This window comes from Macaca nemestrina, chromosome 1, assembly GCF_043159975.1.
Source record: "Macaca nemestrina isolate mMacNem1 chromosome 1, mMacNem.hap1, whole genome shotgun sequence".
In the NCBI taxonomy this organism is placed as follows: Eukaryota; Metazoa; Chordata; class Mammalia; order Primates; family Cercopithecidae; genus Macaca; species Macaca nemestrina.
In genome coordinates this window covers 181886393-181899448 of record NC_092125.1, presented here as the reverse complement: position 1 = coordinate 181899448, position 13056 = coordinate 181886393, and the positions used below count along the sequence as shown (strand labels likewise).

At 38.7% G+C, this 13056-nt stretch overlaps 1 protein-coding gene across 14 annotated transcripts in view; it reads left to right on the top strand.

Moving 5' to 3' along the window:
• Nucleotides 1-13056, top strand: part of LOC105495044 (oxysterol binding protein like 9) — a 166611-nt gene that overhangs the window by 149442 nt on the left and 4113 nt on the right. For all 14 annotated transcript variants that reach the window (XM_011764183.3, XM_011764181.3, XM_011764179.3 and 11 more), the window contains 6 exons: nucleotides 464-576; nucleotides 993-1111; nucleotides 5266-5351; nucleotides 9955-10126; nucleotides 11337-11421; nucleotides 12693-12803. In XM_011764183.3, the coding sequence (XP_011762485.1) occupies nucleotides 464-576; nucleotides 993-1111; nucleotides 5266-5351; nucleotides 9955-10126; nucleotides 11337-11421; nucleotides 12693-12803 (686 nt within the window). The remainder of the gene's footprint in view (nucleotides 1-463; nucleotides 577-992; nucleotides 1112-5265; nucleotides 5352-9954; nucleotides 10127-11336; nucleotides 11422-12692; nucleotides 12804-13056) is intronic.

Below are 13056 nucleotides of genomic sequence, written 5' to 3'. Positions count from 1 at the left end.
ACTTGCATAAATAAGATGCTTTTTTATTTTCTAATTTTAAGTACAATTTTTTAATGATTAGGAAGAATGTTAATACCAATGTGGGCCTTTATCAAAGGATCTCAAACATAAAGACAAGGCATATTTCTGAGACTTGCCGTTTTTGAGTTTCTGGAATTGTTGCCAAGAATTGTGACACATTTAGATTTATATCCAGTAACAAAATCAGAAAATGAACTGTAGTTTTAAACTTAAATGCAGAGGCAAAGATCTCACTAATTTTTGATGACCTCTGGGTCTTGACTATCAACATGGCTTTGTTGAGCATGCCCTATGCATAAAGGATAAGACAAGAGGCCTTGTCATCAAGAGAATTTGAAAGCGTGTATATGCATGCATGTAACCAGTTAACTGTAAGAGTCTAGCTTACTATGATTCTAAATTGCTTTCTTTAGCTTAAATAAGGTAATTAATGTTTTTTTAGTTCTTCTGGATCTGCCTCGGTCCTGACACACAGCAGCTCGGGAAATAGTCTGAAACGCCCAGATACCACAGAATCACTTAATTCTTCCATGTCCAATGGCACAAGTGATGCTGGTGAGTGACCTTTGATAATTTAACTTTTTTTTTCTTTAAAAATATTTGTAGCCGGGCGTGGTGGCTCATGTCTATAATCCCAGCACTTTGGGAGACCGAGGTGGGCGGATCACTTGAGGTCCGGAGTTTAAGACCAGCCCGACCAACATGGTGAAACCCTGTCTGTACTCAAAATATACAAAAAATTAGCTGGGTGTAGTGGCGCGTGCCTGTAATCCCAGCTACCAAGGAGGCTGAGGCAGGAGAATCGCTTGAACCTGGGAGACGGAGGTTTGCAGTGAGCCGAGATCATGCCATTGCACTCCAGTCTGGGCGACAGAGTGAGACCCCATCTCAAAAAAAAAAAATTGTAATTCTAGTATCAGCACAGATTGGCCCAATTTAGCACCATTCTAATAAGATGTGCTTTATTTTAGACCTTTTCGATTCACATGATGACAGAGATGATGATGCGGAGGCAGGGTCTGTGGAGGAGCACAAAAGTGTTATCATGCATCTTTTGTCACAGGTTAGGCTTGGAATGGATCTTACTAAGGTAAGACCAAATTTGCTGTAAGTCTGTATGAGTATGTATGGATTCTCAGTGATTGTGTGGTGAGTGTGCCTGCAAATGTAGTAAAATGACATAATTTTTGTTTATACTTGTGTCTTCTTGTGATTCAATATACATGTGGATAAGTAAACAAAATTTTGTAAATGATGAAATAAGTCAAGCTAGGATAATTTCATAGAGAACAGTGTGTATGAGTTCTATGGATTAAGACTTGGTAGAGTTCTAATCTTAGGGTCAGAGGATCTGTGTTTTCGTTCTACCTCTACTATTATCACACCACGCACGGGCTTCAGTGAGTTTCTTCTTCTGTTTCTTCCTCTGTGGACTTCAGGGTTCTCTATGCAAATTGGACACATAGTAACCTGTTTCAGAGGGTTGTAAGGATTGGAAGAGATTGTGAATGTAAAATTGTGACATATTTGTGACCTCCATCTCCCAGGTTCAAGCGATTCTCCTGCCTCAGTCTCCTTGGTAGCTGGGATTACAGGCATGCAAAATGACACATACTGAGTCATGCACAATTACCATAGTCTGGATTTGACTTTGATTTTAAACTTGGAGCTCTCAATAGAATGCACGCTTGAATTAGGAGACTGGTATATGGTTGCCTTTGTATATTCCTGCCACTGTGCCAGAAATCCCCTCCTTTCACTTAATTCTCACCACAGTTCTGCAGAGTAGGCGTTACTGTTAACTTCATCAGGAAACTAAAACTCAGAGGTGAAATAATGTGGCTGAGTCATGTTAAGTCATATTAAGTGGCAGACTGAGATTCTAATCTGCTCCATGATTTTAAAACCTGTAATCTTTCCACTATCGCCTTTGTCTTGAAGGCTTGAACTTTAGTAGCTTTCATATTTATTATTGTTCTGCCGAGCTTTGGGAGTTGATTAAATTTAGGGTTCTCACTTTTGTTAGGGCGAAATCAACTCCAGTGCTATAGTCTTCGTCAGTAGTGAACTCCTTTTTGTTTTGGATTTAGAGGGCCATTAAGAAAAAGACTAATTCATAATACCTTCAAATAAGTGTCTATAATAAAACCTTTTACCCCTAATCTAAGTGAGAACAGAAACACAAGGACAACATTTATTTTGGAGCCCAGCACACTTACTAGGAATGTTCTAGGCAGAAGAATATTTGCAGGAGTTTGTCCCCAGAATTGCTTCAGTAATCATTAGATTGCACAGCTGCTGCCTTTTTGTTGTTGTTGTTGTTGTTATTAGGAAGGACATTCTTTTCCAGAAGTGGCTCGTTAAGCTTCCTATTGAATCTCATTGGCCAGTATCAGGCATATGCTCATGCCTAAACCTGCCACTGGCATTTGGTTTAAATGAATCTACATTCACCCCTTGAGACGTGGGAGAGGGCCATGGCAGCCCATAGCTGAACCTGAACTGAATCAGAGTTCTTGGGGGTGAAGCATGGATGTGGAGAGGCAACCGGATGTGTTTGCCACAATCAAGTTTGTAATTCTTGCCTCACATAATTTTCTCTGCCAAATAATCCATATTTGAGTCCATAGCTGCTAAAAGTTTATTTTATGACTATTATAATTATTTTTTGCTGAATGTGTTTAAAATAAGTCATTTTCAAAATTTGTATTGGCACAAATGGCTGTGATTGCCAACAGATTCTGAAATCTTGGTTCCTTTTATGCATTCTAAAGTATTATTACAATAATGCCTTAAGTTTATGTCTTTTTTAAGAATGTTTTCTCACTTCAGATACTTTATGAAAAGAGTTTGTTTTCCAAATACGTTGTAGTTTTAAAAAATACTACACAGTCACATCCCATTTAACCTCACTTAGTCTTTAAAACAATCCTAACATATAAGCAGCACATGTAATTATCTTCTTTTCAGGTACTTAGAGAAACTGAGTTAATTTTTCAGGGCTTCCTCACAGCTAAGAAGAGGCTAAACAAGTGCTTGAACCCAGGTTGAAGACAACTAAACCCAGCTCTCTTCATCACTGTTACAGCAGTTTGACTTAATAGCATTTATCAGTATAGCACTACAAATATTGAAGAAAATCTGTTAAATAAGAGTTCTCAGAAAAATCCTAAGTAGAAGAAAAAAATATTTATGTTTTCTTCAATTACATGTGAAATTAAACTTTTTAAAAATGTTTTTTGGCTGTTCAGTCCCTTTGTCCATTTATCTCCTGGAGTAGTGATCTTCATCTTGAGTTGTAAGAGCTGTTTATACATTGAAGGTATTTACCCGTTTTCTTCTTCAGCATTTTTTCTCGGTGGTTTATAATTTCTGTGTTATCTAAAGTGGTAAGAAATTGTACTAAGTCAGCATATAAGCTTACCTGCTAATCTAACCCTATTTGGATTATGAATTTACGTGTTCTGTGGAAGAAAAATGTTTACCTAAAATTTAAATGCTGAGAGTCTGATGATAGAGATTCTAAGTGTTAGAGTCTTAGTGTCCCTTTCCAAGCTTGTGTTCATCAGCCCACTTTATATTTTCATTATATGTCCAGCCACACTGGTTCACTGATGAATCCCTGTCACACCCCTTTTCCTAGCCTTTCCTTGTCTTTTTTTTTTTTTTTCTTCTCTCGTCTCCATGTCTTGTTCTTTTATCATAGCCTTCCTCTTCTCTAGGCTTTATTCTCTAGTGCCACCTCAATAAATTGTTTCCCAGCTCTGCCCTAATTCTGGTCCCCCAAACAGAACATGATCTTTCCTTGAACTGAACTTCCAAAGTGCTTAGGATATTTCTTGTATGATGTTAGTCACATTCCACCTGCAGTTTAAATGCTCTTGTTATTCTCTCATACTTAACCTTTGTCTCCACCATAGCTTGCTTGCATTTATTTATTTATTTAGAGACGAAGTCTTGCTCTGTTGCCCAGGCTGGAGTGCTACTTATTTATTTATTTATTTAGAGACGGAGTCTTGCTCTGTCACCAAGGCTAGAATATAGTGGTGCAATCTTGGCTTACAGCAACCTCCGCCTCCTGGGTTCAAGCGATTCTCCTGCCTCAGCCTCCCAAGTAGCTGGGACTACAGTCGTGCACCACCACACTCAGCTAATTTTTGTATTTTTAGTAGAGATGGGGTTTCACTGTGTTGGCCAGGCTGGTCTCAGACTCCTGACTTCAGGTGATCCACCCACATTAGCCTTCCAAAGTGCTGGGATTATAGGCACAAGCCACTGTGCCCAGCCTCCACCATAGCTTTTAACACAGGACCTTGAATGTGGTGGATATGTAGTTACTACTAAATGTAAAGAAATTTTTGCTCACTCTGGGGTGTTCTACTTCGTAATGAGTAATTGATAATCTGATACTCATTTCAAAAACTCTTCTTCCATTCCCATTCTCTAATGAAATTCTTCTCTTTTTTTATTGGTTAATCCTCATCTTTCTCATGTCTTCCCATATTCCAGTTTGTCGGTTCCCAGTCTGTATTCTCTTCTTCCTTTTGTTTATTCCTTTAATTGCTCATTTAAAAGTGTCTTACTGTGTAAATAGTAGTGACAGCACAAGTGTGAATAAAAACTTAATTCTTGGATTGTAGGTGCTCATCATATATTTCCTATACACTTGTCTAATGATGATAGAGCAACAGCAGTAGAGAGGAAAGTGCACACACACCCCAAACTCAGATCCAGTTTTGAATTCCACATTAATAATAGGACAATGAGAAAATCTCTCAGCCTCTGAGCTTCGTATTTCTTCACTGTAGTGATTTGTTCATCATTGGGCTAATAATTTCTTCATCATAGGGCTACTGTGAGATAATGGGTATGTAATATACAAATAATAAAATAATGTATATGTAATGTCCAGCAGATAGGAGGCATCAAAGGATTCCTCTGAGTGAGTTTGTTGAGTAGTTTGTTGCTGTTACTATACTTAGGGAGAAAAAGGAAGTTGCACAGAGGAAGTGACATTTGAACATTCAAAACCCCTTCTCTGTTTTTGATCTGCTGGGCAGTTTAATGGTCATTTCTGAATCTGACAGGTTGAGAATAAGTTTTTGGAGCATGCCTGGGCAATATGTGGTGGATGTTACCATGATTTGAATGAGGTGGTGTTTTGTTTTGTTTTCTTTTTTTTTTTTAATCTGTTTATCTGAAGAGAAATTTGATCTTCAAGGGTCAAATGTGTATGTTTTTCAGGTAGTTCTTCCAACGTTTATTCTTGAAAGAAGATCTCTTTTAGAAATGTATGCAGACTTTTTTGCACATCCGGACCTGTTTGTGAGGTATTTGACTGTACATGGTAGTTTCCAACTTTTACAGATGTTACTCAGCAGCTTTCTGCCTTTTTTTTTTTTTTTTTTTTTTTGCAGGATAGTTTGATTCCTTGTCACCTTTCAAACATTTCTGGGTATTCTGTGGTATTGAATAATGTGTTTACACTGGATGCCTATCTGTTTGCTTAAGTTATATGGTGGTGATGTTGTTAGGCAACCAAGTTTAACACTTTAAAAAATTCTCAAGAGCCCATTAATAGGTAGCCAATATTTACAAGGCCAATGGTATAAGTGTATTTAATCCAGGCACTGGCAATCACTGTCAAATTATTTGTACTATATCTTAATGAAGTTTAATTTTCTGAGTTCAGCAAACCTTTCTAAAGCACCCGTTGTTTGCTATGCACTTTCTTATGAGTTGGAGAAAGGAAAAGTCAGTGCCTGCCCTCGAGCTTACAATATAGCATCCAAATTATAGATGATTTATACATTTTAAATATAAAGTTTGCAATATTATATATGCATATATATATGAGATAGAAGTAATGTAAAGGTGAAATTGATTTACAAGGAGGTGAGTTCACATTGCCTTTCTCTGGTAGCAGGAAATTTTTTTGTAATAGGGAATGTTGTTAGTTCGTCTTCTCTGCATTCCTTAGTCTCAGACTGTGGTTTACTGAAGCTAGATACATATCACTGAAGTGTCTTGCTGGGTGGATACATTGGCTGACATTGATAAATATATATATTTTTTTCTTGATGAACATTTAAAAGAATAACCAATTCCCAAAAGGCAGAAATTTAAATAAATATGGCACTGTTTAACAGATAATTTAAGAAGTAAAATTTAAGCATTTATTAGTAACATGTGTAAGTAAAAATGGAACATACCAGTTGTTCATTGGGTATAGATTTGAGATTTAAGGGTAGTTTTTATGTGTGAGAATTTAAATTTTGAGGCCCCCAGAACTATTTACAAGCCAAGTACAGTGGCTCATGCCTGTAATCCCAGCACTTTGAGAGGCCAAAGTAGAAGGAGTGCTTGAAGCTAGGAGTTTGAGACCAGCCTTGGCAACATAGCACAACCCTGTCCCTACAAAAAAAAATTTTTTTTAATAATAATAATAAGCCAGGCATGGTGGTGTGCACCTGTAGTTCCAGCTACTTGGGAGGCTAAGACAAGGAGGGTCATGCAGTCCCAGGAATTTGAGGCTGCAGTGAGCTATAATCACACCATTACAGCTTGGGTGACAGAGCAAGACACTGTCTTTAAAAAAAAAAAAAAAAAGTACAGTTCAAAAGCCAATAGATTAAACGGAATCATACAAATACTCCATTAATTCTAAGAAAGGAGAAAAGGAGAAAGAACAGGGAACAAAGGGGACATGTAGAAAACCTATCAAGATGGTAGAGTTAATCCCAACTATATCAACAGTTATACTAAATGTAAATAGAATACACATTCCATTTAATGTCAGACTGGATTTAAAAAGCAGGATTTATCTATATGATATTTTCAGGAGAGAAACTTTAAAGGTGCTGGTTAAAAGTAAAAGGATGGACAGTGATATCTATGCAAAACACTAAGCATAGCAAAACTGGTATAGCTGTATAAGTATCAAAGGAGACTTTTAAGACAAGAAATATTATTAGAGACAAATAGGAATATTTTGTAATGATAAAAGCATCTATTTATCAAGAATAAATAATACTACTAAATATATATGTACCTAATAACACAGCTTTAAAATACATGCAGCAACAAAAATTGACTAAAAAGAGAAATAGCCAAGTCCACAAATTCATCCCTCAGTGTCTGATGAAGCAAGTAGCCTCTGCCTTCACCACCTCCCTGCCCCTCCCAAAAAATCAGGAAGGCTATAGAAGATTTAAACAGCATTATCAAATCAACTTGACCCAATTGGCCTTTCCAAACACTGCCTAACAATTGTATAACACATAGTCTTTTCTAGGTGCATGTGAAATGTTCATCAAGATAGAACATATACAGGGAAGTCAATAAATTTAAAATAATTGGAATCATACAAGGTGTATATTCTACACCCATGAATTAAATTAGTAATTGATAACATAGAGAAAATCTCCAATTATTTGACAATTAAGCAATGCACTTACATGGACTTAATCTATGATACTAGAAACCAGAAGCAGTGTTTGCCTCGGGGGTAAGTAAGATGTGGTGATTGTTTGGAAAGGGAGATATGGAAACTTTCCGGATTAATGGAAATATTCTGTTTTTTGATTGATGATTAATTAAAAGATATATACATTTGTCAACTCCTCAAGCAAAACACTAAGACCAAGGCACATAGACCAATGGAACAAAATAGAGAACCCAGAAATAAAGCGAAATACAGCCAATTGATCTTTGACAAAGCAAACAAAAACATAAAGTGGGAAAAGGACACCCTTCTCAACAAATGGTGCTGGGATAACTGGCAAGCCACATGTGGAAGAATGAAATTGGATCCACATCACTCACCTACCTTATACAAAAATCAACTCAACATATATCAGACTTAAATCTAAGACCTAAAACCATAAAAATTCTGGAAGATAACATGGGAAAAACTCTTCTGGACATTGGCCTAGGCAAAGACTTCATGACCGATAATCCAAAAGTGAATGCAACAGAGATAAATAGACGGAACTTAGTCAAATTAAAAAGTTTCTGCGCAGCAAAAGAAATAACAGAGTAAACAGACAACCCAGAGAGTAGGAGAAAATATTTGCAAACTGTGCATCTGGCAAAGGACTAATACCCAGAATCTACAAGGAACTCAAATGGATCAGCAAGGAAAAATAAAAACAGTCCCATCAAAAAGTGGGCTAAGGACATGAATAGACAATTATCAAAAGAAGATGATGATAATAAGACAAATGGTTGACTGGGCGTGGTGGCTTACACCTGTAATCCCAGCACTTTGGGAGGCTGAGGTGGGCAGATCACGAGGTCAGGACATCGAGACTAGCCTGGCTAACACAGTGAAACCCTGTCGCTACTAGAAATACAAAAAAATTAGCTGGGCGTGGTGGTGGATGCCTGTAGTCCCAGCTACTGGGGAGGCTGAGGCAGAAGAATGGTGTGAACCTGGGAGGCAGAGCTTGCAATGAGCTGAGATCGCGCCACTGCACTCCAGCCTGGGTGACAGAGCGAGACTCCGTCTCAAAAAAAAAAAAAAAAAACGTGGCCAACAAACATGAAAAAATGCTCAACATCACTAATTATCAGGGAAATGCAAATCAAAACCACAATGCTATTAATACCATCTTACTCCTGCAAAAATGGCCATATTCAAAAAATCAAAAAATAATAGATGTGATGTGGATATGGTGAAAAGGGGACACTTTTACACTGCTGGTGCGAATGTAAACTACTACAACCATTATGGAAAATAGAATGGCGATACCTTAAAGAACTGAAAGTAGATCCGGCCGGGCGCGATGGCTCACGCCTGTAATCCCAGCACTTTGGGAGGCTGAGGTGGGCGGATCACAAGGTCAGGAGATCAAGACCACGGTGAAACCCCGTCTCTACTAAAAATACAAGAAATTAGCCGGGCGCGGTTGTGGGCGCCTGTAGTCCCAGCTACTCGGGAGGCTGAGGCAGGAGAATGGCGTGAACCCGGGAGGCGGAGCTTGCAGTGAGCCGAGATCGCGCCACTGCACTCCAGCCTGGGCGACAGAGCGAGACTCCATCTCAAAAAAAAAAAAAAAAAAAAAAAAAGAAAGTAGATCCACCATTAGATTAATCAGTCCCACTCCTGGGTATCTACTCAGAGGAAAAGAAGTCATTATATGAAAAAGACACTTGCACACACATGTTTATAGCAGCACAATTTGCAATTGCAAAAATATGGAACTAGCCCAAAGGCCCATCAGTCAACAAGCAAATAAAGAAAATGTGGCATATATACACATGGAATGCTACTCAGCCATAAAAAGGAATGAAATAGTGGCATTCACAGCAACCTAGATAGAGCTGGAAACCATTATTCTAAGTGAAGAAACTCGGGAATGAAAAACCAAGCTGATGGCGAGCACCTGTAATCCCAGCTACTCGGGAAGCTGAGGCAGAGAATTGCTTGAACCTGGGAGGCAGAGGTTGCAGTGAGCCAAGATCACGCCACTGCACTCCAGGCTGGGCGACAGAGTGAGACTCCATCTCAAAAAAAAAAAAAAAAAAAAAAAAAAAAACAGAACGATACAGTGGACTTTGGGGTTTCAAGGGGAAGGGTGGAAGGGGTGTGAAGGATAAAAGACTACACATTGGAAATAGTGTGTACTGCTCAGGTGATGGGTGCACCAAAATCTCAGAAATCACCACTAAAGAAGTTATCCATGTAACCAAACACACCACCTGTTCTCCAAAAACCTGTTGAAATTTTTAAAAAAAGTTAAACCACTAAGACCAATGCATTTAATTATATATATATTATACCTCAATTTTAAAACGAAACTTTAAGCTAACCCCTGGTCCTAGGTCCTCAGTCCTCTCAGTCGGACTTAGGTGGACCATGCTGGGGGTTGTTATATCATCTTGTCTTCTACCAAAAAGCAGGATGTTAAATTTTGTCTTTCTCCATTGCAGCATTAGTGACCAGAAGGATCCCAAGGATCGAATGGTTCAGGTTGTGAAATGGTACCTCTCAGCCTTTCATGCAGGAAGGAAAGGATCAGTTGCCAAAAAGCCATACAATCCCATTTTGGGCGAGATTTTTCAGTGTCATTGGACATTACCAAATGATACTGAAGAGAACACTGTGAGTTCTGCATTGACATTTTTAAATTGTCTTAATTGTATACTGATTCAAGATTTTATTTAGGGGCAGATGATAATGATGAAAGCAATGATCAAAAGATGGTCACCACCCATAGAAGAAATTGTTGTTAGAGCAGCATAGTTTGAATGTAGTGAGAAGGAGGGAAAAGAGTAGGATGAGATGAGGATGGGGATGTAGAAATCAGATCTTGCAAGGTCTTGTGGGCCATAATATAATTTTATGGTTTTTCAGGATCTCATTTTTGTTTTGAGAAGATCATTAGAATGATTTTGTGAAAAGTAAGTTGAGAAGGGACAAATATAGAAGCATGGAGACCATTGTGGAGGCTTTGACATTATTCCAAGAGAGACATGGTGATTCAAGCTTTATTGTGGAGGTAGAAGTGATTGATGGATTGGGGGGGGTAAGGGAAAGGAGACATCAGAGATGAATCCTTGTGTGTGGACTTAAGCAGTGGCAGTGTCATTTACTGATAAGGAAAAGATTGGATTTGGGGAGGGAAAAATCAAAATCTAATATAAAATATAAAGTTTTAGAGGTCTGTGAAGCTGTTAAGAAGGGAGTTGGAATTTAAGAGTGTGGAGTTTAGGGAGAGGTCTGAGATGGAGATGGGGCTTTCAAAGATTATAGTGTAGTTAGATGACATTTTAAAGCTCTAGGATTGGATAAAATTATTTAGGAAGACAGCATAGCTACAGAAGTAGGTAACCCAGAACTGAGGCTCCAACAAATTTAGTGGTTGAAGAAAATGTCCAGCAAGGAAGACTCAAATGCATGTAAAAAGGCTTTTAGAAGTGAAAAAAACAAAACCATAGCCCACAGCACCTGACACATAATAATCTGTCAGTAAACATGGTTCTCCATATGTTTCCCTTTCCAAGTGACACATTATATATAGTCCATACTGAAGACAGAGAAGCATGTGTCTGTTCTTACTCATTTGGCAGACATTGGTAAGTGCCTACTCTTGTCAGCCCTGAGTGAGGCACATGATCCTTGCCTTTAAGAATGTCTTAGTCTAGTCAGGGAGACTGACACAAAGCAATTAAAATATTGAATAACGTTCTGCAATAGAAATATATATAGGGTGCTTGGTGTGTGTAGAGCGAGCAGAGACCCCAATTATCAGATTCTCTGATGTCATTTGTGTTTTCTCATCAAAAGAAAATTATGTTATATTTGCTTGCAGGAACTAGTTTCAGAAGGACCAGTTCCCTGGGTTTCCAAAAACAGTGTAACATTCGTGGCTGAGCAGGTTTCCCATCATCCACCCAGTAAGTCACAGAGCTCCTCTGCAACCTCTGCTCTCCAACTGTTCTGTCTAAAGAGGGTCATTAAAAGCTCCATAGCTGAGGTTACTGTTAGTTGTGTGACTAGCTGTGTGTTTCCTATTCCCTGAAGTGGAAACTCAAGTTGATTGGTTCCTCATATCTTTTCCTTTTGTAAGCTCCAGACTCTGAGCTTCACAAATTAGGTATGTATAAAAGGAAGGAATTTAGGAAACCAACTTTTAATGCTTCCAGAGTCATCTTATATATAGTAATTTGTGCTGTAGAGACTTCAGCAACTGTGAGACAGTTTATATAAGTGATACGTAGTTTCTACACAGTGTATTCCTGGCATACTGCAGATACCAAAACTGAGGATGCTCAAGTGTCTTACATAAAATGGTGTCTTTTATATTCATATAACCTATGCACACCCTCCTGTATACTTGGGTCATCTCTAGATTACTTGTAATGCCTAATACAGTGTAAATGCTACGTAAATAGTTATTTCACTGTTTCTTTTATTTGTATTATTTTTATTTTGTATTTTATTATTTTTTCTAGACAGGGTCTTGCTCTGTGCCCCAGGGTGGAGTGCAGTGGCACAACCATAGCTCACTGCAGCCTCCTGGGCTTCCTGGGCTCAAATGATCCTCCCACCTCAGCCTCCCAATTAGCTGGAACTATGGACGTGTGCCACCACACCCAACTAATTTTTTTATTTTTATTTTTTAGAGTCAATGTATCACTCTGTTGCCCAGGCTGGTCTCAAATTCCTGGCTTCAAGTGATCCTCCCGTCTTGGCCTCCCAAAGTACTGGGATTGCAGGCATTAGCCACTGAGCACAGCCTCTGTATATTTTAGACTCACAGTTGGCTGAATCTGTGGGTACAAAACTCATGGATATGGAGGGTCAACTGTACATACCCTCAACATCTTGTTTGTTTAGTGCAGTATTAAAACTGGAAACACTGGATGGGCCTAGGTTGGGGCTGGAGCCTGGGCATACTTGCAGACCAGAACAGATAGCCCTTTTGGTTTTAGGCTTCCTGGGTTGGCCACAGCATCATTTCAGGGATGACCCTGTCCACATGTCTCTGAATGAATGCTTGCATTGGGGAAAAGGGTATAAAAGGCAGGTAGGTACCTCCTGGCCTAATTGGAGGCTGTTTGAAGGGTAAAGGATTTCCCCATGAAGCCAGTTATTTCCCTAGGTTATGTAATTTTGGAGAGGTGGCTGTAGGTATATAATGTACTAACTGAAAATTTCTATTCAGTTTCAGCCTTTTATGCTGAGTGTTTTAACAAGAAGATACAATTCAATGCTCATATCTGGACCAAATCAAAGTTCCTTGGGATGTCAATTGGGGTGCACAACATAGGGCAGGGTAAGTGTGTTGGCACTGGGTGGACTACAGTGTTATAGGAGAATTTTATGTCATTCTAATGTGTGATGGACACTTGTCTAGTAAAAGAAAATGGCTAGACTAGATGTCATTGTTAGCAACTAAGCATTGGTATTGGGGGTGAGAGCAAGGGTGGGGAGCTAGATAGGTTATCCCTAAATTGAATGGAGTATCCATCAACTCGACAAGAAAGCCTTGTGGCCACTTGGCACTACTCATCAGAGATTCTGTCCCT